The following is a 24,573-nucleotide window of genomic DNA, read 5'->3' as shown; positions in this document are numbered from 1 at the left end:
TTATTCCTTGCCAGGGCTCTTCTAGCCTGGTCTGAGCTAGACATTAGCTTAGTTACAAAGTTATCTTTGCTCTTCCCAATTCACTTGCGACTATTTCCATCCAATGGCCGTTATTTTGTTTAGATTCTTGGGAGGTGGCTAAGGTTAAGATAATTTTTCAACCTTCATCCAGAAACAGGCAATCTTGCTGCCAATGAATAATTAAGTACAGTATCTGCAAACATGCTTTTTTCCTTCTTTTTATTGCTGTTAATTCAAGGAAAAATGCTGCATAAAATCCAATCTGTTCTAGAAATATAAGTGACCTTTCCAGTACATAACATTTCAAATATCAAAGTATATGGTGAACATACAAATAAAGAGAAGGCAATGCACCTCCTATTTACAGTACAGTATCTTAAATCATAAAGTAAGCCCCATAAACTGGTAGGTAATTCAGAATGCAATTCCACTGGTGCTTTAAAACACCCTCACTAAATTCAGAAGCAGTTATTTTATTTTAATATGGTCCAAGATGCCCAGAGCAAATAAAATATTTTTAACCAAAATAATTTCCTATGCTAATTTTCTTTAAATTAAAGCTCTCATCTACCCCTTTTAATTCTCACAATCTCAAAATATATTGGTGCTATAAATATAAATGCTATCTATGAAGAAATGTAGTAAATCAAGTTTTCAAGTTTTTCTTCTTTAGCAGTTAGTTGACTGAATCCAAAATGGACTTTGCTCTACTGCATGTGTGTCTAATTCCACCCACCCTCCAAATAAGTAAAATCTAAATTTCTGCTATGAATTGTGAGGAATGCCAATACCCATTGGTACACAAATTGTGGTAGTTCAGTGTTCATTTCAACAGTCAGAAGTCTTCTTCCAGATAAATTCAGTGCATTTAAGAAATCAAAATATATTACCTGGAAGCAATTTAGGATATATTGGCTTTTAGAAATAAAATACAGCAGTGTTAAACTTGGTGACATGACACAAACATGATCAATCTTCACACTCATTGGAGTCTTTCACATTATACCATGATCACACAGTGGTAAACTGTCATAAGAAAGTGACGTTACTATTTGGTAACTGGTTCTGGTGTAGAAATACCCAACTTGGTTCTGTAGAATAGACACAGATTTCTGTCCAGATAGAAATAAATCATTTTACAGTCTAAATACAACACTGCAATAATCTAACAGTGAAATGTTAAATCAAGTCATGTTTCTTTTGTACTGACAAACTAGAGTATAAAGGTACTTGCTGCCAACTTTCATCACAAATGTGGACACAAACTAAGGCATTCACACCAGCGCCCCCCATGTGACTCAGAACCAACAGGCTTAAAAAAAAATAAACACAAAACTGCAACAGAAGTAAAATTGTTCAACTTATTTCTATTTCAGAAATGAGTTTTTAAAGTTCACACTATTTTAAGCCTTCCCCATCCTATGTATTTTCATTTAGGCACGTAAGAGTATATATTATTCAGATAATGCACGCACACTGTTGAAGAGTTTTCGGTTTAAGAAGAGTAAGCAATGCCCCCATCAGTTCACAACAGAGCAATTTAGTTACTAGAGTTATGGGCAAGATCTATTTAAACTGCTGAACATCCATCCAGTCCCAGGGTGACACACAGACCGAGTCAACAGTGTAGGGGAGGGGGACTCATAGCAGCATAAGGAGAAAGGGAGGAAAAGGGAAAGATGACTTTAAGGAAGCATTGGCCCAGTTTCTCCTTTCAACCATATGGCTGTTCAACCAGTGTAGTCAGAGGTCAAATGACTTTTTTAAAAAAAATGCAGTAAACATTGCATGTGTTATGTCTTCAGTGCAAAAGTCTATTCGTTCAAATGCTCCTTGGATTGATTGGCTGAGATAGCAACATGCTTTATGCAAGTTAGACCAGGAGCAAAACTGCTTTCTTCTTTCATATCAGAACAGAAGTTCATGAGCAACAAAAAAAAAATGAACCAGAATAAAAAATGCACACACAAAGAATCTCTCAAATCCAAAGAATTCCCCAGATTTCCCAACCTTCATTTTGGTATGTAGGCAATGTTTACTTGGTTTCAGTCAGCAGAATCCAACGTATCATTAGAAGGGGGTGGGGGAGGTGCATATCTCAATCTGTAAGTGCCTAGAACAGGAAAAAGAACTTACTAAGTCACTGCTTACACGTAGAATAAAATTATAAAAAGCTACAAAGAATCAAAGTGAACATACTCTCCAAAAATGCTATTCTACTACCCATAGAAGGCTTCTGAAGTTGAATGGCCTACCTAGGAGTCTAAATAAAAAGGAATTCATTCTAAAACATTTCTCCAGAATACGCATCAAGGGGAGTACACTAGACTTGCAATTCTGAAATATTCCCACTCATTTCAATGGCATACTGAATTTCCGAAGTTGCGAGCTCTAAACCAGATAGCTTCAGAATGTCAGGCCTACCAAATTGGAATTTTCCTGGTCAAATTTCACAAGATACAGATACACCCAAAGAAGCAAAGGGAAGAAAATATATTTAACATTTGCAATGATAAAACTTTTAAATTTTGCAAATGATGGCACCCCTGAACTTCAATAGCTTATTCACACATATGCACATCTACGTTCTTTGTAACAAATGTCTTAGATCTATCAAGACAGAGGAGGAAGAAAACAATATTTAGTTATGCATAGGTACAGTTGACTCATTTTACTTTGATCAAACACACAACATATAAAACACGTGTGAACGATCAATATAAAAGCCAAGGGGGTTGTGTTTGACTGCTCTGGGTTCTGCCACTAATACAGAGTCACATTTTGGCAGTACAACTTCTAATAGCCAAAGAAGGACTAAGATAGTTCTGATTTGTTTTTTTCCTTAAAGATAGGCTATGGCCCAGCTTTGTTCCATTAGGATTCCCTTTGTTCCATTAGGATGATGTAATTATTTGGGCCTATTATGAATGACTACATGTGTATCACAGCCAATCACAGAGTCATACAAACCACGGACAGCAGGACAGGGTCAAAAATAGAAGTGAACTCAGAAGCAACTGTGTTGGGAGTTATGATTACCTTGTTGACTGGCCTCCATGGATGACTGCTTACAGTCCTGTGCATAGTGCCCACTAACACCACAATTATAACAGGACACATTCCCATTCTTCTTGGGCCCTGATCCATTAGTATTGGCAACTACATTTGGAGCTGGATACACAGGATAGAACCTCCCGTATCCTGCCATCTGCTGCATACCATAGTTGGTTTGGCTCCCCATTACTGGGTCATGCATCATCCCATTTGCATATGGGGCCCGAGGCAAGTAAAAAGGAATTTGGGTTCCGTTAGTCTGATGTGCTTGGTTGAGGTAGCTACCATTGCAAAGCGATGGCAGAGGGAAGAAAGGTGGAACTCTGTAGACTTGTCCATGAAGTGGGTTATGATAAAAATAACTGTTCATTTGAAGACTTCCATTGGTACCACAGCTACATCTGCGACCACAAGACCCACAAGGCCCAGACCCCATCTGCTGCGGAGATAGCAGAGTCCCATTAGCATTAGTATTTCCAGCAGCACTAATATAGGATGTGCTGTCACTCTGTGCAGTGCTGTGTGTTAGAGCAGGGCTTGGACTAGGGGCAGGCCCTGGTGTGTGGGTAGGTACTGCAGGAGGAATGGTAGGCTGGACCTGACTAGCACAGAGACCAGATGGTGGAGGTGGTGTTGACGCCACAGTGTTCAGCACAGTTGTACTCTGATTGGGCAACACACTGGTAGTATGAAGAGTCACCGGCACAGTAAAAGGAGCTGGTGGAAGTCCTGTTGAGAGACCAGCTGCAGGAACTACTACTTTTAGATTAGAAGGTTGAGGGATCACTCCAGTGTTTCCCTCAACATGAGGCACCATTTGATTTAAGCCCACAACATGGGATGCAGGTTTTGACATTGGGTCTGTAGTAGAACCCGTGGATCCTGGAAAGTTACCTGGGTTGTGGACTGGGATAAAGGCAGTGTTTGGTGATCCAATGCTTAAATTCCCTGTTTGCTGCTGCTGTCCACTAATTGTGCAACCTTCAGAGGAGGTGTGCGGTGAAGACATTTTCATTCTATGTATTGCGAGGTGCAAAGCAGGGCTACCCGGCTGGACTGTGGTGGGAAGGAAAGGGGAAGGCAGAAGTTCGATGTGTTTTTCGGGCTCTCCAGCTGAGCCCATTCCAACAGGGGCTGAGTTTGCAGGCTCTCTCACGGGAGAAAGGGCAACGGGACCAGCAGCAACCACCATTCCCAACGTTTTCCCATCAGCAGATATACGCGGTGGAACTGCTTTCTCAGGCTTCTGTGCACCACTGTGCACCACACAGTGCAAGGCAGGCATGAAGGAAATATGTTGAAACTGTGAACAGAGAGGATCTTCTACAATATTTCCATTTTCTGCACTCACTGAAATATGTGCGGACGACTTATTGATATCTCCAGCGCTATAATCAGTAAACCTCAAAACGTTTTGGTTCCCAGAATCTTCAGAATTACTGTCTGTGTCTGTGGGGGAAAAAGGCATCATTAAGGTATTAATATTCAAGTTTTAAAAAGTAATTTCCCAGGTTTACACCCTTCAGACAACTGTAATATCACATGGAATACTGTACAACAGTGAGAAAAAAGTCAAAGATTGTCATTTGAGTCAACTAGAGCTGCTTACTAGTTTTTCTGATTCAAGTATTTATACCCTGCACTCTCTATGATAATGTATTCATATATCTAGGCCAGGGGCCCCAACGTGGTCCCATGGGCACAACTGTGCCAGGTGGGGCTTTTGCCCAGCAGGGCTTCTGATAAGCCACTGGAGATTTGATTGGCTGTGCAGATTTTTAAAAAACACTGCTTTTGCAAAAGCTGCTTCCACAGCACAAGACTGAAGGGTAAGCTGTAGCAGCCATTTTGTGGCCAACTCCATCTCTTGTGGCAGCCACTTTGTCGCTGCGCCCACCACACTGTGTCAGAATTCCAAATGTGCCCACAGGCTCAAAAGGTAACAGGGACCTCTGATCTAGGCTAAAAATGTATCTGAACAAGAACCACAAAAACTGCAGAAGAAGCTATCAGAAGTACTATTACTCACATTACTTGTAATAAATTCTGCACCACAAGTAAAAATCAAAAAGAAAATTATTAAGCAAGTTATGTAACCACTAAAATGTTTTTTAAATGCTTTGAAGAGCCTTATCTAATGCATTGTCTGTCCAGTGGGTAATCTACAAAACAGTTATGGACAAATTGCTGAAAGCAAAAAATTAAAATCTTTTACTGCCAAACTCCGTTCTCTTTAAAACTGAAATACTGAATAATTTGATGTAAGAGTTGCATCAATTCAGCCAGGATCCAAGCTGGAAAACCTCAGCTGTGAGCAAAGTGTTAGTATTACTTGCTTTCCCCTCTCAGTACTCCCTTTTACATAATTCTACAACAAACCAAGATTAATAAAAAATAAGAGCCAGTGAAACACTGGAGATGATATGAGGTAGATGGCAAAGTTGTTACCATCACATCAGGAAGTTATCGGTTGCTCTAGAGAGTCAGCAAAGGCATCTTAATTCACTCTGAACATGGGTGCATGATTCTTTTTAAAACAGGGTAGAAAGGAACAGGTTGCTTACCTGTAACTAATGTTCTTTCAGTGGTCATCTGTGCAGTCACACTGGTGGGAACTGAGCATCCACAGATTCAAACTGGTGAAACTTCTAGAGCTAAATTTAAGGAGAGTTTTCAGCACTGGCTGTACTCACTGCGAGTACCCAGTGGCAAAATGCACAGTCAAAAAGTGCAAAGCTGTGTTTCCCCCTTGTTTTTTCTTCCCCAAACCAAGAAAACATCTGCTGTGGAGGAAGGCAGGCAGTTTATGTGACTGCACAGATGACCACTCAAAGAACATCGGTTACACGTCAGCAACCTGTTCTTTTTTGTGGTTTCTGTGCATCACACTGATGGAATACAACTAGCAAGCCAATTTATGTGGCAACAGGTATGTCTTACTGAAACAAGTTGTTCAGGCACAGCTTGCCCAAAACCTATGCCCTTTCAGGCTCTAACGTCTAATGAGTAGTGATGCACAACGGCTGCATGCTGTGATCAGGTTGCCACCTTGCAGACATCTGGAAGGGATTATGCCTTGAGCAAAAGCCAAAGAACTTGCCATGGCTCTAGTAGAGCAACCTGTTTTGTAGTCTGATAACAGGTGATTTGCCACGTGGTAGGAAAGTGTGATGCTTAACAAGGTGTACTTGTTTCTGTATTAAGTGGAGAATGTGAGCCCTTTTTTCTTGCCACTATGGCATATAAAGAGATGGGGACCCTTATAAAAGGCTGCCATTCTGCACATGTCCACGGCATATAGCATTCTTTCTGCTTCTGAGGAAGGATTTTTGAAGAATAGCCACAGAACTATGAGTCGGTTGAGGTGAAGAGAGCTCCCGGAAGCTGGGAGAGGAAAGGTGGGAGCAGGATCACTTTATCTGGATGAAACTGAAGATGGAGAATCAGCCTGAAGAGCACAGAGTTTACCTGCACGATGGGTAAACAAGGTAATGGTTACCAATGGTTACCAGTGATGGTAACAAGGAAAGCTGTTTTCCACACCACCAAATTGTGGCTGCAGGATGCCAAGGGTTCAATGGGCATTTCATCAACTGTGACAACACCAAAGGTTCAATGGAGGGCGGGGAGTAGAAAATCTGTAAGAAAAGGCTGTTAACAAAACAAAACCAGAAAGGCCTACGAGGGCAGAACAGTGTGCTGAAACTGCTTCAAGGGAAGATAGTGAGACCTCGGTCAGGTAAGGACAGAGGATAGTCAGTATACAGTGTACTGGACAATGTACCAGATTCAAACTCGTACAGAACAAATACACGCAGAAGCACTTCCACTTGGTAGCAGAAGAGTGCTCTGTGGAAAGTCTTCAGGAATTCAGGAGGACATAGGAGAGGTGGAGTAGCAGTGGGTTGGGTCATCCACTTGCTCAGCTTCAGTTTGACCATGTCTGGGTACAGAATCAGGATCTCCATCCTGGGACAGAAAATGTGGGAGGTTGAGAAAAAACTGCTCTGGTTAGATGAAGAATGAACAGAAACTAAGTTTGGTAAGGCCACAGATCCTGTGAGACCTTGACAATGACTTTGGAAAGAAAAAGTAGATGGGGAAACATATACAGGAACCTTGGATTCCATGACATACTGTCCAGCCCACCAGTTAGCTTTCTCAGCGGTGAGGTGGACATTGGCCAGAGCTTTCTAAGTAGAGAAGCCTTTCAGTTGCATAGAATGAGGTAAATACATTAATTTATCTGTGGACTGCTAGTTGCTCCAGGTTCTGTTGTAGACAGCAGCTTTTTGGGCAATCCATGGATATCCTTGACAATGAATACCCCATTCCCACAATGAGGCGTCTCTTTAGGGCAATATCTAGAGTCCTTGAAGTAAAGGGAAGAACTTCATCAAGTGCTTGGATGACACTGACCACTGCAGTGAGCTGAAGACTGCGTGATAGGAACATATAGGATTGAAGACTGGCTATGAAGTATAAACTTGAGGGCTCTGCTGAACCAGAGCTGGAGAGGGTGTACAGGAAGTTTCACCCACAGGGTCACAGCTTTAGCAGAGGCCACGAAACTCAAGAGGTATTAGATCTGTAGGGTGGGTTGGAAAGGGGGATCTGACTTCCTAAGGCATCAACCATTCTGGAGCTGAAAAGGCCTTCTCCTCTGAATGAAAAGTCATGTATGCAAGTTTAGGCTTCCACTGTTAATGACTTGGAATGCAGCCAGGCATGGCAATGTAAAGGTGGCAAGCAGTGTTGATCTGCTGTTTTGTAAGCCACAGAGCCTCCCTCTGTAACAGACAAAGGGACATTTGTCCTATGGGAGATAGTCAAATAACAGTGTCTTCTTTTCCCAGAGATGTCAGCAGTGTGGCATACAAATGGTGTAGTGGCCTCTCTTAAGGCTCAAAGCTTCGGAACAGTAAAATTCACAACACAAGTTGTCTATGGTTCATCCCTCACTATCCACTGAAGAGGAACGTGCCTTCTGTTTGTTCTTGGACTGGGCAGCCTTGATGACAATGGAGTTCAGGTTTGGGTGTGTTAAAGAGGAGAGAACAATTATTCTTGTGCATGCCATCAGGGCAGTTAGGAAGTGCTCTGGAGAGCTTCAGCTAGGTGTCTTTAATTACCTGCAAAAGTGCTGGTAATACAGTCAATGTCATGGAGTGTCCAGAAACTGAAAAACTAGGTGGGCCCCTGGTGTGGTCAGTTGTTGGAACCCAAAGCATTTGCCATACAAAGAAGTTGCTTCAAGTAGACTTCTGGATCCTTAGAAGGGGAAGCTGGCTTTGAGACGAAGTCCATTGGTGTTGGGAGGAAAATCCAGGGCTCTTCAGAGCAGTTCAAGTCTGGGCCGTCTCTCTCAACCTGAAGGGAAGTGAGCAGGATCACCTTCAAACTTAAGCTGAGACTGTATCTGGCCTTGTTGGGTGGTGTCTCAGCCTTGTCTGCTGATTTGAGAGGACTTGGTTCTCAGACACTGCAGGCAGGGAAAACAGTTGTGACTGCAAGGGCACCTTATCTTGAGACGGCTGATTTCAGGTACATCGATCCTGAGCCATCTCAGTCAGAGCTAGGAGCTGATGGTCTGGAAATTCAGGAGAGATATACAAACAATCTCAAGAAACGGCATTTTGGCACCAATTCCAATCTCAGGTGTGATTGTTTTGCACCCTCTATCTAGCAATTACAGTCAAGCAGTGTCAAGGGAGCATTCTAAGAAAAGATGAAGACAGAAAAGTCAATTCCATTGAGCTGGATTAGTAAATTTCCAGGAGGACAAGAGAACCAAACTGAACCAGGCATCTTCCCCTCATAGGAGATGCTATGCTTAAATGTAGCCTTCTGTGCCATAAACAAGAGTAGGAAAAAGGCAAAAAAGAAAAAAGAGAGGGGGAGAAAATGGAGGGAAAAAAACAATTTGCCCCCCTAAGTTCCAAAGGAAAAGAAGATACTTAGGATGGAAAAAGAGAGATACCACCATCCAAAAACCAGGTTTCTTCCTCATTCTCCTTTTTATACGGGTGAATATAACCTAGCTCACAAGAAGCAATGGAGATAAAATTCGTGATAATGTCTTCACTGCAGCAAAGCACTGAACAAGAAGCATGGCTCCGCTCTCTCCAAGTATGTATTACCACCAGATCAGTGGAGCCAGCACCCAAAAAATCTCCTTAAGTGTAGCTCTTAAGTTCCTCCAGTCCACATCTACACATGCTTGATTCCCCACATCTGCGTGATGCAGAGACCATGAAGTATAATGGGAATTTGACAGGGCTAGATGCAGCATACCGTTTTCTGAAGATACGCAGTTCTTACGAAGACAATAATGACACAGCTAGAGAGAGGGGTTATTGAAAGTAACACAGACAGCAGATCTCAGAATGAGACTTTCCTTACATACATAAAGGTTCCAAATTTTGACATCATCATTTTAAAACTAATTTTATCATAGTCAAAGTTCTGGAAGTCTGTCACTTATGTTTTACCAGGAACACCAATCCAAAAGACTCTACATATTCCTAGTGTACCACCATCTGTGAGTGTCAAGATTATTATTTTAAACACACACATGCTCCACAAATACAACCTCTGTCTTTTTCTTCTTCACTTTCAAAGCTTTCCCTTCCATCATGCCGTGGACTAGAAGGAGAACTGTAACTCTCTGAAGAGGTTTCTCCACATGTGTCATGTCCAATTGTAATGTCTAAATTTGAATCTAGAAGAAATTTGATATCAGCAAGGTTATTGCCAAACACTGCAAGATCAGTATGCATTAAGTTGTGTCTTTCCCAATCTTTCACCCACTACCTACGCATCTTAGTGCACTGCTCTACAGATAGTGCTAACATGACCATATTACAATTAACATACACCTATGTTTAAGCCCGTAGCAAAACCAAAAACCCTTACAGTGAGACAGCAACTTCACTACCAAAAACAAGAGGGATAAAATAATGGGTTGAATCCTACAGAACAAGAAACCAAAAAAAAAGTGGAAAAAGTAGTTTTATTCTAAAATACTGCCCCTACGTGGCTCACTGAAAATTTCTGGAAAGCAGCTTTATTTAAGTATACTGCCCCTACATATTTTACTGGAAATTTTGAAGCCATGGAAAAAGACTTTTTTTCTCCTAGAACAAAATGGAAGTTTGGGGAAAATGAAATGTATGCCATAATTCCTCATGAAGCCTAAGCTTAAGAACCCTTAGCTTATTTTTATTGCTTTATCATCATAAATCATAAAATGCATGATTTATGAAATTTTAAAGTATAAATGCCTTTGGGTCTCTGTAGTCTCACATATAGTGGCCTGGAGGAGACTGCAGGTGTCCTTTAGAAAAAGGGCAATGAAGGACTGTTCTGCCAAATGCTGTGTGTTTAGTGCATAATTAGGTGAGGCAGAAGGCATGCACTAGGCAGCTGCTTTACCTTTTAAAGTGGCATTTGTTACTGATCTATGGAGATGGTAGAATGCCCTGGTAGAACGATTCAGTTGCTTTACAAGCTTGTAACAGAAGCAGCCAGCTTTCAAGGCAACATGTGGGGAGGATGGAGGGATCTTCCAGATCCAGAACAGCAAGAAATGCAGTACAGGGAAAAAAACCCTTCCTGAATTGATGAGTACTACCAAATAGAAGGCCAGCGCTTTTGCACATCTAGTGTGTGCAAACCTTGCTCTTCCCCATTCTGCAGATCAGGAAAGAAAACAAAAGAAGACAATCCTGAAGTAGACAGGTATGTCAGAAGCATACAGGGTATATTATGCCACAGCCAGATCTTCTTGCAACCAGGCGCCACTTCCCCTCAACATGCAGAAAGCTTCTTACAGCTCTGCTTCTTCTATTCTTTATCAAATTTATTTGCCTTCTCACCGGGACGTGTGCAATTCCTTTTTAACTAGAGCCCAAATTATGACAAAAGATGTTGCTTCATTTGGAGGCTTTGGCATCAAAGGCGCTAAAGTTGCACTATAAGGACTGTGATTTAAGTGGTCACTGATACTGCCACACAGGTAACCACTGCAGTATTAAGCAGCTAGTTGCTTGAAACCTGCAGTAGCTGTTTTATAAACCAATGATGAAGCCACTTAATCAGGAAGTGATGCCACTGTATCCGAAAATGGAACTATGGTATCAAGTGGTGCTGAAGACACTATTGCAAAGGTGTGCGCATACAGAATTCAAGGGATCTCTGGGGAAAGGTTGATCGTTATGGAAGTTCTTGTCAGATTCACATTATGAACTGCAAAGTGTAACAGTGCCAGGAGTAAAATTTCTCCATGCACAGACCCAAGGGTGAACCAGCAAAAGAACACCTGCCCTACTCATACATCTTGATACCCTTCCAAAGATAGTTGTCACTGAGATCCACATGGAAGATGTGTAGTACTATCTCTACACTCTTGCCATTTGTAATCTGAGAATTACAAACACCAGGAGTGGTGGGATAAAGATTGTATCATGTACAGGAGGTGAACAATTTCCTATCAAGGATACTAGGAACAGCAAGGAGAGCAGACTAAGGGGAAATGAAAGTGGCTTTGTCATTAGTTTTTCCCCTTTGAAAGCATTCTACAATCTGAACATTTGAAGCAACACTGCATCTTGGAGAGGGTATCTGAGGGATATACAGTAAGAACTCAAGTCTATCAAGGACCAGTTCAAGACGGGCAGAATAGTATCACCACCAGAATGGAGCTCCATCACTGGCATGGTACAGTTGAGATTTGATTAGGAACTAAGGCTAGGTTTGCTTACACAACAACTACCATCTGAAAAGCAAGCTGTCAGAAACAATCAGTGCACCAAGATTATATGCTGATTCCTTCTTAAACTACTGTAGATGCAAAAGTAACCGATTTCTGATCCTGAATTTAGAACGTTTAGATAAACCTGAGATTGTTTAGGTAACAATCCCTCAAAAGCAGGCTGTGCAATGAGCCTGGGATCAATGTGGGAAGAATGAATGTGGCAGGGACACAATGTAACTCCTTGATATCAGGCATCACCAGAAGCACCACAGGTCAAACAGGGCACTGACTACTGATGTCTTTTCCAGAGCAATGCCCTAAATCTGGTTATGCGTGAAGAATTTCAGACAACACAGATAAGAGTCTACCTTATGTTTCTCACCAAGACAAATCAAATTAGCTATTCTTCCACTTCAAAGAACAGTTTTTTTTAAAAAAAAATGTGCCACAGGCACTCAGGACTAGAAGAAAACATCAGTGCAAGAAAATGAGGGAAGATGCCTATCTAGAAGAAACATGAAAGACTTCTTAACTAACTCAAGAGGGAAAAAAAACTGTTTAAAGAGCTCAGTGATAACAGGTCCCGTTCAGGGAAAATTCCCTGATTTGTTGCTATCAAAATGGTCAGAAGAGAACTGAGCAGGAGAGAGCTTATTCTGCCCCTCAAGAGTTGCACAGTTGGGATAGCAGGGAGTGGGGAAGGAAAGATGACCACTAGCTTCCTGGCTAAAACTTTAGAATGATCCTGAAGATGGCTCTGCACAAGTACAGAATTCATGGGTTGGACTGCAGAGACTTTAATGCAGAATCTATTAGGTAGTCTATTCTAGAAGACTCAAAGCAAACACTGTAATGACAGAAAGTAGACTTTTATTGCAACTATAGCATTTAGTCACTGCAGTTTTCAACAGGTTTTTCAAACACCAAAGTAATACACATGGCACCTAGACAATAATCACTGAACAAATCAAATATGACTGTTACGAAATGTGCCACTTTATTTGAAGAATATTATAAATGTATTTCCTACCTTTTGCGGTTCCTGGATGGAAGTGGTGACCTTCTGTAACTCTTACACAGTTACTTCTGATGGTTAACCTGGTGTCAGTTTTCTTTACTTTCTCTCTGGCGGAGGGGGGACATAAAAATTGCCAAAGGCATTAATAAACTTCTCATAGCAGCATGATTCCAGCATGTTAAGCTCAAGGTAGTAAGATACTGAGGTCAGAATGGAAGATATATGAATGAAGGTTGCAGAAGCACGGCTACTATAATTAGACGACTGCTTAAGTCAGCATCTATATGTCATGGAGAGTCTCCTTTGCAAAAACTGCTGTAGTGAGTTTAGGCAAAGACTTTTCCTCACATACTTCAAAGGGTATAAGTATGTAGCAAGAATGTTGCAAGCCAAGCCAAGCTTCAACAGCTATATAATGGCAAATATGCACAGGGAGTTCAGAAGCCCCTCTTTTCGATTTCCAGAAAGACCTCCATTAACAGAAGTGTGGAGGACTAATGTGGAATATCAGGTCAAGATTATGGTTCTAAGAAAGTCTTGGTTTCATCATGCAAGTCCTGAAGGGCTTTTCCTCCATAAAGAATGCCCAGCCTATTTCACCTTAGGATGCTACAAATGAGACAGTTAAGAAGCCTCTCTGGTTTTGACAGTGCTGCTGAAGCAATTCCTGTCAAGTGGCCTTTGGCATTAGAACAAGTTTACTGATGGTTGCTGATATCACTCACAGGAACTTCTACCTACCCAACAAGCAATCAGAGGGTACTTCTGGCTTACTGGAAACGTGTGGCACAATGACGTACTAAAGACAATGCTGCTCCTACCTTAGATGCTCAATCCTGGGATACGGGAGAGTTATTAAGGGCCCCTTCAGCCTCATTCAAACTTATGATTCAATTGATGAAAGAGTATACACAGAAACTGAAAGAAGCTTATTAGCAGGGCTTTTTTCTGGGGAAAGAGGTGGGGGAATTCTCACCCAGGGCAACTCCTGGGAGGAGGTAGTGATGTCCTCACGCAGGCATTGCTGTCCCAGGAGTGCCCCTGTGCTCCATGGGGGGAGGGGGAGGACAGATTCAGCCTGGAACGGGTTACTCTGCCGTGGGAGACCACTACCCTGCCTGGCAGTGGCTGGAACTGGGCCATTTTGGGCCCCAAACAGGCCCCAAATGGCCCGGATCAGCCTGGAACAGGCTGTTGCCACATGGGAGAACACTCCCTCACAGGGCAGCAGCCTGAAACTGGCCATTTAGGGCCCAATCCGAGTCGTTCTGGGCCCAAATTGGGCCAAAACGGGCCAGAAACAGCCTGGAACGGGCTGCTGCCACACAGGAGAGCACTCCCCCACCGGGCAGCGGCCTGATCCTGGCAATTTTGGGCCCGAACCTGGCCATTTTGAGACTGAATTGGGCCCAAAATGGCCAAAAGGGGCCTAAAATGGCCAGGATCGGGCTGCTGCCAGGTGGGGGAATGTTGCCCCGCCTGGCAGAGACCCATTCCAGGCCGTTTTGGGCCTGATCCTGGCCATTTCATGCCCAATTCTGGGCATTTGGGGCCCAAATTGGCTGAAAGGGGCCCAAAATGATCAGGATTGGGCTGCTGCTGGGCAGAGGAGTCTTCCCGTGTGGCAGCAGGCAGGGGAGCCTGGCAGGGGCCCAATTCAGGCCATTTTGGGCCTGAACTGGGCCCAAAATGGGCAGGGGTTGGCCGCTGCGGGGTGGGGGAGTGTTCCTCTGCCTGGCAGAAGCCCTATCCTGGCTGTTTGGGGCCCCTTTTGGCCATTTTGGGTCAAACTCAGGCACCAAATGGCCAGGATCGGGCCTGGAACAGTCAGGATCGGGCTGCTGCCGGGCGGGGCAATACTCACCTGCCTGGCAGTAGCCTGGTCCTGGCCGTTTCAGCCCTGAGCCTGGCTGCTTTGGGCCCTAAATGGGCCCAAAATGCCCAGAACGACTCCAAACTGGCCTGGAACGTGCTGCCGCTGGGCTGGGGAACCTAAATGGGTCCAAAATGGTAGAAACGTCACAGATTGGGGCAGTATCAACCTGGAACGGGCTGCTGCTGGGCAGGGGAACCCTCCCCCACCCGGCAGCAGCCTGGTCCAGGCAGTTTCAGCCCTGACCTGGGCCGTTTTGGCCATTTTGGGCCTATTTAGGGCCCAAAATGGCCCAGATTGTGGCCGAAATGGTGAGGATCGGGCTGGTGATAGCCATTTAAAAAAATACTCACGTGACACCAGTTACGTGGGTATTTTAAAGAGCTGCCGGAACACTGTCCTGTGGCATTCCAGCTCAAAAAAAGCCCTGCTTATGAATGCTGTTCAGTATAGTCTAAAATTCTCTTTAAAAAAAGAGAAATGGGAAGATAGCAACAGTACGACTGCCGAACTCCTGCTGCGACTGTGCAACATCTAACTGTATGACCACCGAAAAAGTCCCTCATTATTAGAAAAGAATACCTGGCTATTTGATCAGAAACAGACAGAAATGTACTACTTGCAGTATCTGTATGACACACCCCGTAATTTAAAAATACTTTATCTTTAAACTAATTATGCAGAACATGCAACGTAATTACGCAGAACATGCCTTTCTCTGTGCACCAAATATATGGAGGCCACTAAAAGACTATTCTGATTGTGTCACCTTTTTAAACAATTCCAAGTTATGCTTAGAATTTTTATGCATCTAAGGATGCTCGCACCGTTTTATTCATATTCAGTCTATCATCTTGAAGTTGTTTAGGATACAGGCTTGGACTAAGTTGTCAGCAAAACAAAAAAAAACAAAAAAAAAAAACGGGTGAATGTAGATTTTCTCCACGTCCCCTTAGGAATCCCTTTCATCCCCCAAAAGAATGATTTCTGGAAGAACAGGACCCACAAGGACAAAAAGCAACATGGCTTCTGGAGGCTGCCATGAGGAAGGGGAAATAGAGCAACGTTGGAAGGCAGAGAAAATGAATGTCTTCTGCTGGGGGTAGATTCAAACTAAGCACATCAAATCCATGATTTTTTAATATGTAACTAGATCACAAGTATTTGTTTTCCATTAACAGAAATCAAGATGATTTATTTTCCATTTTAAATAGACATATTATTGCTAAATGAACCAGCAATACTCAGTATACTTCATAAGATAATGCTTACTTTTCTGACTGCGGTTTTCCTTTCTTCTTACTTATTATCGGCAAGCTCCTCTTCTCTCCTGTGTTCTAGACAACAAAATAGCAGATCAGAAGCCTTCTGCTTAGGCCAAAATAAACGCTACGGACACCAAATTACACATGCATGAGAATTGGTTCTCTCTTTAGAATGGCACATATTGTCCTCTGATAGAAATGGTTATCTGCTTAAAACATTTCCAACCTGTCTTTCTCCGGAATGGCTCAAGAAGATTCAACAGAGAAGACACAAAGACAAACACAACACTTATGTATCATGCTCATTTCTTGTGTTTTTTATTAATCCAGTGTACCATAACCTAGGCTATTTTTTCCTGTAACTTTTGCACAGGCCACATTAAAGAAAGGGTTAACAGGATTACTGTTGCTTAACATGGAAGAGATTTAAGTACAAAAGATAGGAAACTACACAGAAGGGCCACTTTGCTTCAATTCAGACAGCTGAGTGGTGGCCTGTTAGCAGTGTACTTGGCTTGCAACACCACTTTGTCTGACCTCTGCTCTAAGTTCATAGAGGCAGTATCATTCAGCACAAAAGCCAATCCGTTTAGTGTTTCTGGTTTCAGCAGCACTATGGCTTCTCACTCAAATTCAGGTGAGGAATAGCACTCCACAGGTTAAAAATACCACACACTACCTGCTAACTGGCAGGCGCCCCTCTCTGAACACACACCCAATATTCCAAAAGCCCAATTAGAAAAACCTGCATCTCAAGTGTGTGCTACACAGTGGCCATTGCCCACATGCCTATTAAGAGTACCTGGCCAAGTACAAGAGTACATTTGCCATCCCCTTCTTTGTGAAAAGTAAAGTAGCTGGAAAACAGTTTCCATTGCAAAGATAAAATAATGTACTATTACAGCTATTCATATGAGGTTGTGCACCTATCAAGTAATATGTTTTGGAGATCTATATTATGAAAATAAATACCTGCTCAAGAAGTGTACAGTGCTCTGGGTGCTGCTGAATAACACAGCTTTTCCTTCTCCATTCCGCCATACCATTCTGTTCAGAATGTGTTGTGTCAAAGCCATCCACAGAAGAGCATTTTGAGTTTATTGTGCTGTTATAAGAGAGAGAGAGCATTCTCACTACTGTTATACCTCCCGTTCGCAATGCAAAAGACACTTCTTTTCATCATACTTCTCAAAATAGATGATGTTTCAGATTCATCTGCTCACACAGGACAAAAAGCAATGGCAACTGCTGACACACTTGATCTCATCTCCCTTAGCCCTGCTGTGCGGCTTCTCTGAGCCTCTTAGAATATGAACAGGATAATTTTGTCAAGAGATAATTGTTTACCTGTTCGAGCTACTCTTAAAAAACTAGGTTAGTATGTGTTTGCAAGAGAAGGTGACAGCAGTGGTGCCACCAATGCTCCATTTTTTGCTGTCAGAATACTATCACAGCCAGGCTAATCTGAGCAGTTGTACCAGTAATGGCCCTAAAATCATGCTGAAGACATAAGAAGATAAGTAGGATAGAAGGCGGAGTGAAATTGGCCTCTTTTGGTCTAAAGAATTAGGTCTGTCTTGGCCACAGTCTGTATGGATTATGGGTAAATGATATCATGTTGAGAACATTTCCCAAAAGCCTGTCTTGCCACACAGGTGCTGTTAACAAGGCTTCTTCAAGGTTCAGAAGGCAAGGCCCAAATGACCAAGCTAATTATGCTTATCTATCCAGCTGCATTTTCCAGGAGCAGAGTGGTACATGCTCACCCCAGTGCTGTGTGTGGGTGAGGTAACTGCAGGTGCCAATCTCACATGTCACTGAAGGGCCCTGACTGGTCACTGAGATCATCACCCTTGGCTGCTAAGCCATCGGCATAAATTGGAAAAGTTAGTTCCTAGTTTTGCTCTCTGTACCCTCCACATTCTTTTTTTTCAGAAAGTGCTAAATGTTGATTTCTAGATTAACAGATTGAGTTAGGTATTCTAACAGTGCAATCCTATGGAGAGTTACTTCAGTCTAAGCCCATTGACTTCAATGGGCTTAGACTGGCGTAACTCTTCACAGGATTGCATTGTAAAGCTATCACAGGAATCCATCGTGATATATGCATCAAAGTAATGATAAATCCATGCATTTTTTTCTACAAAAAATATACCTACTTGGCAACAGGACATTTTCCATTATGTTTCTTATGGATTATTGTGTGCTGTATTATTTCTGGAGGGAAAAATGAAATATAAGCAAACACACAAAAATTTATTGATGAAATCAATTTCTTAACTAGAAAGCTATCCTCCACTTGGAATTAGAATCTGTTCAATACACTGACAGTCCTGCAGCAAGCCAAAAGCAATGCCATTTAACAGGACACTTTAATTAGTTTTGCATGCCATTCTTTTATTCCAATCCATAGCCAGTTCAAAACACTGATTATCTATAAAGCGTGCATTAAGCTGCCTTCAACTTAGTCAGCCCCTCTATCAAGGTCAATATTGTCTACTGGCAGCACCTCTGAAATGTTGCAGGTAGGTATTTTTCACATCATCGGCTACCTGATCTGTGAGACTGGAGATCCTGGGGACTGCACCACAGACCTTCTGCATGTAAAGCGCATGCTGCGCCACTGAGCCAGAGGCTCTCCCCCTGAGCCACCTTAGGAAATAATTTCTCTCGTATGTAATTTTCTGTACTTATCAGTTGGTAAAACCCAAATCAACATGTGACTGGCTAAAAAAGTTACATCTGTTGGAAACAGATTAATAGATTGAGTTAGGTATTCTAAAGCTATCACAGGAATCCAGATTTCTGTTGCCCACTCCCTGAACTTCCTACCAATGGAATGTCTCTTCAATCCAGCTGATCAGGAGACTCTGATGTTCAGCTTCCTCTTTCAACTGATGTTATGACTATTTAGATGATATTGTGTTCTTGTTAATTTAGATCATTACCAATTGCAATTTACTGTTATACGTATTTTTAGTTGACTGATTGGGAGCTGCCTATATCCCAGGTGGAAAGCCTGGAGGACCGCACTTCAATTTTATAAATATGTATTCAGACTGGTTGGCTAATGCCAAACTGCCTTGACAATCCTTGTAAATCTATACAGATAGTACTAGGCAAAGTGACAGCACATCCTCAACATGTTTGCTCTCATACTGATCCAAGCCCTGCTTTTCTGTTCTTCTAGCAAGACTGCGCACATTCAGCCATAATCATGCAGTTACAAACTTCTGATTCCCACAGCTGGTGTGCTGTCCAGGCATAATTAATACAGGCCTAAGGTACCTGGGCCAAACTACGTGTTGCCTTATTTTATCTCCACAGCTAAAACTTCAGTATTTCAGTTCACAGTACTTTTCGCCCCAAATCTTTACTTTCACAACAGCACCTACTATTTTGTATACCAATGAATTGTACATTTCATCTTTTAATATATGGTTTTACCTTCTTCCTGACTTGAAGCCTCTGAACTGTCCTCCTTGAAGTGTTCTGATGTCATAGCTGTCTTTAAAGAGGACTGAAGGTTATCTGAAAAGTAGCCATTGAACAGATTCAAACTCATGCTACAACAGGTTAAATTTGAAAAAATAAGATTAGTAAAGGGCAAACTGAAAATTTTGGCAAGTAGCTTTTGGGCATGGAACTGAATGTTTTTCATATAGCTCAAGCTACCTTTATACACTGAACAAAGCAGTGCAGTAAAGAGCTGACAGCCTAAAAAATAAGCGACTATTATCAATAATTTGGCATTGATGGGCAACCAAGTTTCCTAAAATAACTGCTCACACCCGAATACACCTCCCATTTGGTGATTTGAGACCATGCAGTCTTACATTGTTAACTCATATCCTTCTTATAATTAAAGATCCCATAATTAGGTGTACAGTATGGCCTAAACAAAACAATATTCAATGAACACTGGGCGTCTTGAGGGTTTCACCTCTGGGAATTTCTACTTGGCAGACAAGCCAGTCTGACACTTAGGACAAATCCTTTGGTGTGGTGTTACAAAGAATATTATGTAAGACAGTAACACACACACACACACACACACACACACACACACACACACACACACACACACACACACACACACACACACACACACACACACCCACCCACCCACCCACCCACCCACCCACCTCTCCACTGCACTAGGTTTGAAACAATTTATTAATGCAAAGGAAGCAAGTGGAGTTTACCTGGGCTTGAACTGCCTTCCCCTGAGCTAACATCTAACATTTCTCCATCCTATCACTGTAAGGGATTTGGAATGGAATCAGCATATATCAATTTAACAGCCATCAGCAATATATCCACTAAGAACTTTGAATCAATATTCAAACAATACAAGTTTTGAATAAGATGGGATTATTTTTAATAAATCTCTTCAGTTCTTCTCACTGGCAATTTTTAATATGAGGTTTTCAGTACATATGGAAATATCAAGTACTGAATAGATCCTCCCTCCCCTCCGAGCTGTAGAATGCGGAATCATTAAAGGTTCACCATTTGAGATCTACAACTCAGGCTGTCAGCTCCAAGAAAAGCATGAGCCCAACAGGATTTGTCAGCTGCGCTAAGGAAGTACATGGTATCATTTACTGGATGCTAGCACCAAATCCTATGGACTACATCATCTTCACAGTTCACAGGATCAGCTGCTTAGCAGAGGCTGATATGGAAAATCATGGTATACACAGTATATAGTAGTTACCCTTTGGCTTACCATAAAGAACATTTGATAACTGACAACTCAGTTAAAATGGATTACTTGGATTTAAACTGACAGCTCTGTTGATGTCAATGTCAAGTTTATCTGTAGTTTAAGACTGTCAACTAATCTGACTCATGCACCAAGCTACTGAAACACTGAGTGACAGGGGGCTTCATATGCACTAGTAATACAATCAGGAGAGCATTTAATAAATGACTTACTGTGACTGTGCAAAGTTTCTGAGGACAGAGACTGAAAGAAGTGGTTCACTCTTCGGTTCTGGAGAAAAGCTTGTGACGTAGTTGAAAACAGCTGCCTAAAAACAAAGTGGAAATTTGCTTACATTAAAGAAGTCAATTAAAGAAGGTTTAGACTAGGTATTATTTTGTGATTAATTCAGCTAATCTCTCTGTAAATGCAAACCAAGCATCCCAAGAATTAACTGCAAGAACCAGTCCCTGCAAAGACCCACAAGACAGGACAACTATTGTTAGTCTGATTCCACCGTTTAAAATCCATACCTTATTCAAGGGTGTTAAGTTAATTTCTAAGGTTTGAGGCCAATACGTGACCCAAAATAAGGGTTACTTCACACATTACGCAGTAGCAGAGGCATTTTTTTTTCAGCAGGTATATGTGGTAGAAAGCTGTAGTCTATTCTAGAACATACAACTATAAGATAGCCTCAACCTATAACTTTCATTTGTCACATGCACATATGATAATAAGCAAATGGGATGAGGCGTTAATACCTCATGGGCAAACCCCACTGACGGTGTTTGTACAATCTCTGATCACAGGGCAGCACCAGGTTTGTAGAATGGTAGGTGTGTAAAACACAGTGTAAATCTCAAAAAGATCTGATCTGCAGCTGACCAGCTGCTTAAGAACATAAGAACATAAGCAAAGCCATGTTGGATCAGGCCAGTGGCCCATCCAGTCCAACATTCTGTCACACACAGTGGCTAGAAATCCAGTGCCATCTAAAGGACTGTCAGTGAGGCCAAGACACCAGAAGCCCTCCCACTGCCTTCCTTCCAGCACCAAGACAACAGAGCACCACCTCCCCACAAAGAGAATACCATCTATCTCCTGTGGCTAATAGCCACTGATGGACCTCTGCTCCATATATTTGTCCAGTCCCCTCTTGAAGCTGGCAATGCTTGTAGCTGCCACCACCTCCTGTGGCAACAAATTCCATGTGTTTATCACCCTTTGTGTAAAGTAGTATTTTCTTCTATCTGTTCTAACCCGACTGCTCAATAATTTCATAGAGTGCCCACGAGTTCTTGTATTGTGAGAAAGGGAGAAAAACACATCTTTCTCTACCTTCTCTAACCCGTGCATTATCTTGTAAACCTCTATCATGTCTCCCCTCAGTCGTCTTTTCTCCAGGCTAAAGAGCCCCAAGCGCCTCAATCTTTCCTCATAGGGAAAGTGTTCCAACCCTTTAATCATTTTAGTTGCCCTTCTCTGTACTTTTTCCAGTGCTATGATATCTTTTTTAAGGTGTGGCGACCAGAACTGTACACAGTACTCCAAATGAGGCCTCACCATCGATTTATACAGAGGCATTATGATACCGGCTGATTTGTTTTCAATCCCTTTCCTAATAACCCCTAGCATAGCATTAGCTTTTTTTATGGCAGTCGCACACTGTGCTGACGTTTTTAGTGAGTTATCTCTGTGCTGACGTTTTTAGTGAGTTATCTCACTAGACCTAAGTTATGCTTAGGTCTACAAGCAATACGTTTTAAACATACAGACCCTATATAAATATTACACATTAAACACATAACTAGGTAGGAGGGCCAACAAAGCTGATTGGGCAGGGAAGGCATAACTCAATCCTCTACTGCACATAAGCTTATAGCACAATCCTATGCAGAGTTACTCCAGTTTAAAACATGCTTCCCTCCCCCTAACCCCTGGATTTCTTCCCACACATCCTAGAGTGGAAATGCCAAAGCAAGAATGTGAAAGCTGGTGTATAAATATGACATCTTCTGTTGAGTCGTTGCCATTTCTAGTATTTTAAGCAGCTATAGGCATTTGCTTTCATGCTGCTTTCCAACCCACCTCCAGAAATGTAACACAAACAAGATACTTAAAATTCTGGAAACATCAGCTGAGTTTTCTAATGCAACTAAGCTATGCAAACTTAATTGTTTCCTGTTTAAGCAGTCAGATTCCTACTAAATATATTAATCACATGCAAATATTGTAACTGAAAGCAAGCCAAACTGGGTATTTCAGTAAACACTATTATAGCCTTCATTCCATTACCTTATCATAGGTTCTAAATCTGGATGTCGTCTTTCTTCTTGTTTCTGGAACCCCTGATTTAGTGCTCCTAAAATTGTCTTGTCAAATGCTTCAGAAGAGAGTTCCTTTGGAAGCTAAGAGGAAAGTTATGTTCATTACTGACAACGTTAATCTGGTGTTTTAGCCTTAAGGAAGAATGGCTCCACACCTCCAATTCTAACTCGTTCAGTATTGTTTGGACGTCTACCAAGACAGATCAGTAACAAGATGATAGTTTGTGAGATTTCATATCTGAAACCATATTAAGAAATTGCTCTCCAGAGTCCCCACTTCATAAAACATTTTTAATCCCAAAGCTGTGTGAATGATAAAAATAGTCCTTTGAAAAATGCAGTAAAAAGAAAGAAACACTGAGGATAAAGCAAATTTCATGGATTTTCATTATTTTAGAAGATTGCATGTTACTGAAGCCGAACCCCTTCTTTCATTCTCAGACTGAAATTCTACTTCAATCACAACGCAAAGCTCATTTTCAGAAATATTTTGATTTATTTCACAATTGCTGCCATTACACTTCTCATGTGATGGCTGGAAAGCTGGGGCTGGACCTCGAGACTGATATACTCACCCATTTCTTTGAACCGAGACTTTCTAAAGATCAAACAGCTAATGAGGCAGGTGTTTATCTGGCCCAATTTTGTTTAAGGTTTAATCTTGTCATCTTGAATGGACTGCATCCTTATGATTCTCCAGGAGAATTTACGTTTGCCTCATCTCGGGGTTGCAGTGTGGTGGACTACATGTTAATCTCACCGGCCCGGAGGGATACGATGAAAGCCTTTGCAATATCAGACTGCACTGAAAGTGACCCTGGTGTTAGACAGTTCTGGTATTGCTCTTGGGAGCGTGCGCGTGAGCGAGAATGGTGGTAGCATGTTATCTAAGCTTCCCAGGGTCAAGTGGTCACAGAGGGATGCAGAAATGACTGCTAATCTACTCGTCCCTAACACCTTAGACCAGTTTATGGGTGCATTAGAGGCCACTCCATCAGAGTGGATTCCGCTATATGACAACCTGGTCAATGATCTTGCTGGGATCATGACGTCGTATGTGAAACAGCAAGGGGGCAGCAGGGATGCCACTATGCGGGGGGTGGGTGGGTGAAAGTGCATGCCAGTTGATGAAAAGCCGCGTATGCGACATTTAACAACGTTACAGGGAATTAAATCTAGAGGATCTCCCTTTGGAGTATTTTGAATCCAAAAAGGCTCTACACCAACTCTATAAGGACTTCTCATGTTTTACAGTAAGATTAAATTGACTTTAGTGGGCATCAGTACTGACAGTTGTATCAGTACTTATATCAGGCTTAAATCTTGATAGATCACTTTGAAATTTTTTAAGAATAGGATGGGATCTATTAAGATGACATTTTGTAAGTACACAATGAAGAAGAGAAGGGGATGGAGGAGAAGGCCCCCACAGACTCAACCTGAACAGATGGGAAAATACAGGGGTCAAGTTATGGTAAACGAACATACCCACACATCCAGAAACCAGTATAAAATGCTCCTGATGCTCTCATCTCTTGTACTGTGTGGT

General features: G+C 42.0%; 1 protein-coding gene across 2 annotated transcripts in view; it reads right to left on the bottom strand.

Annotated features, from left to right (window-relative positions):
- Positions 1–223: 223 nt before the first annotated feature.
- ZCCHC2 (zinc finger CCHC-type containing 2) overlaps positions 224–24,573 on the bottom strand; it is a 36,133-nt gene continuing 11,783 nt past the window's right edge. Inside the window, exons 5-14 of one of the 2 annotated variants that reach the window (XM_054985421.1) lie at positions 22,993–23,105; positions 20,928–21,022; positions 19,434–19,517; positions 18,146–18,203; positions 16,959–17,091; positions 15,994–16,058; positions 12,861–12,955; positions 9,668–9,796; positions 3,061–4,524; positions 224–2,134 (exon numbers count right to left, since the gene is read on the bottom strand). In XM_054985421.1, coding sequence (XP_054841396.1) covers positions 2,067–2,134; positions 3,061–4,524; positions 9,668–9,796; positions 12,861–12,955; positions 15,994–16,058; positions 16,959–17,091; positions 18,146–18,203; positions 19,434–19,517; positions 20,928–21,022; positions 22,993–23,105 — 2,304 coding nt within the window. In that variant the 3' untranslated portion in view covers positions 224–2,066. The remainder of the gene's footprint in view (positions 2,135–3,060; positions 4,525–9,667; positions 9,797–12,860; positions 12,956–15,993; positions 16,059–16,958; positions 17,092–18,145; positions 18,204–19,433; positions 19,518–20,927; positions 21,023–22,992; positions 23,106–24,573) is intronic. The other variant, XM_054985422.1, reaches the window with a different exon arrangement.

The sequence above is a fragment of the Eublepharis macularius genome, chromosome 7 (genome assembly GCF_028583425.1).
Source record: "Eublepharis macularius isolate TG4126 chromosome 7, MPM_Emac_v1.0, whole genome shotgun sequence".
Taxonomy (NCBI): domain Eukaryota; kingdom Metazoa; phylum Chordata; class Lepidosauria; order Squamata; family Eublepharidae; genus Eublepharis; species Eublepharis macularius.
Note: the sequence above shows the minus strand (reverse complement) of the source record. Positions and strands in the feature narration are given on the sequence as shown.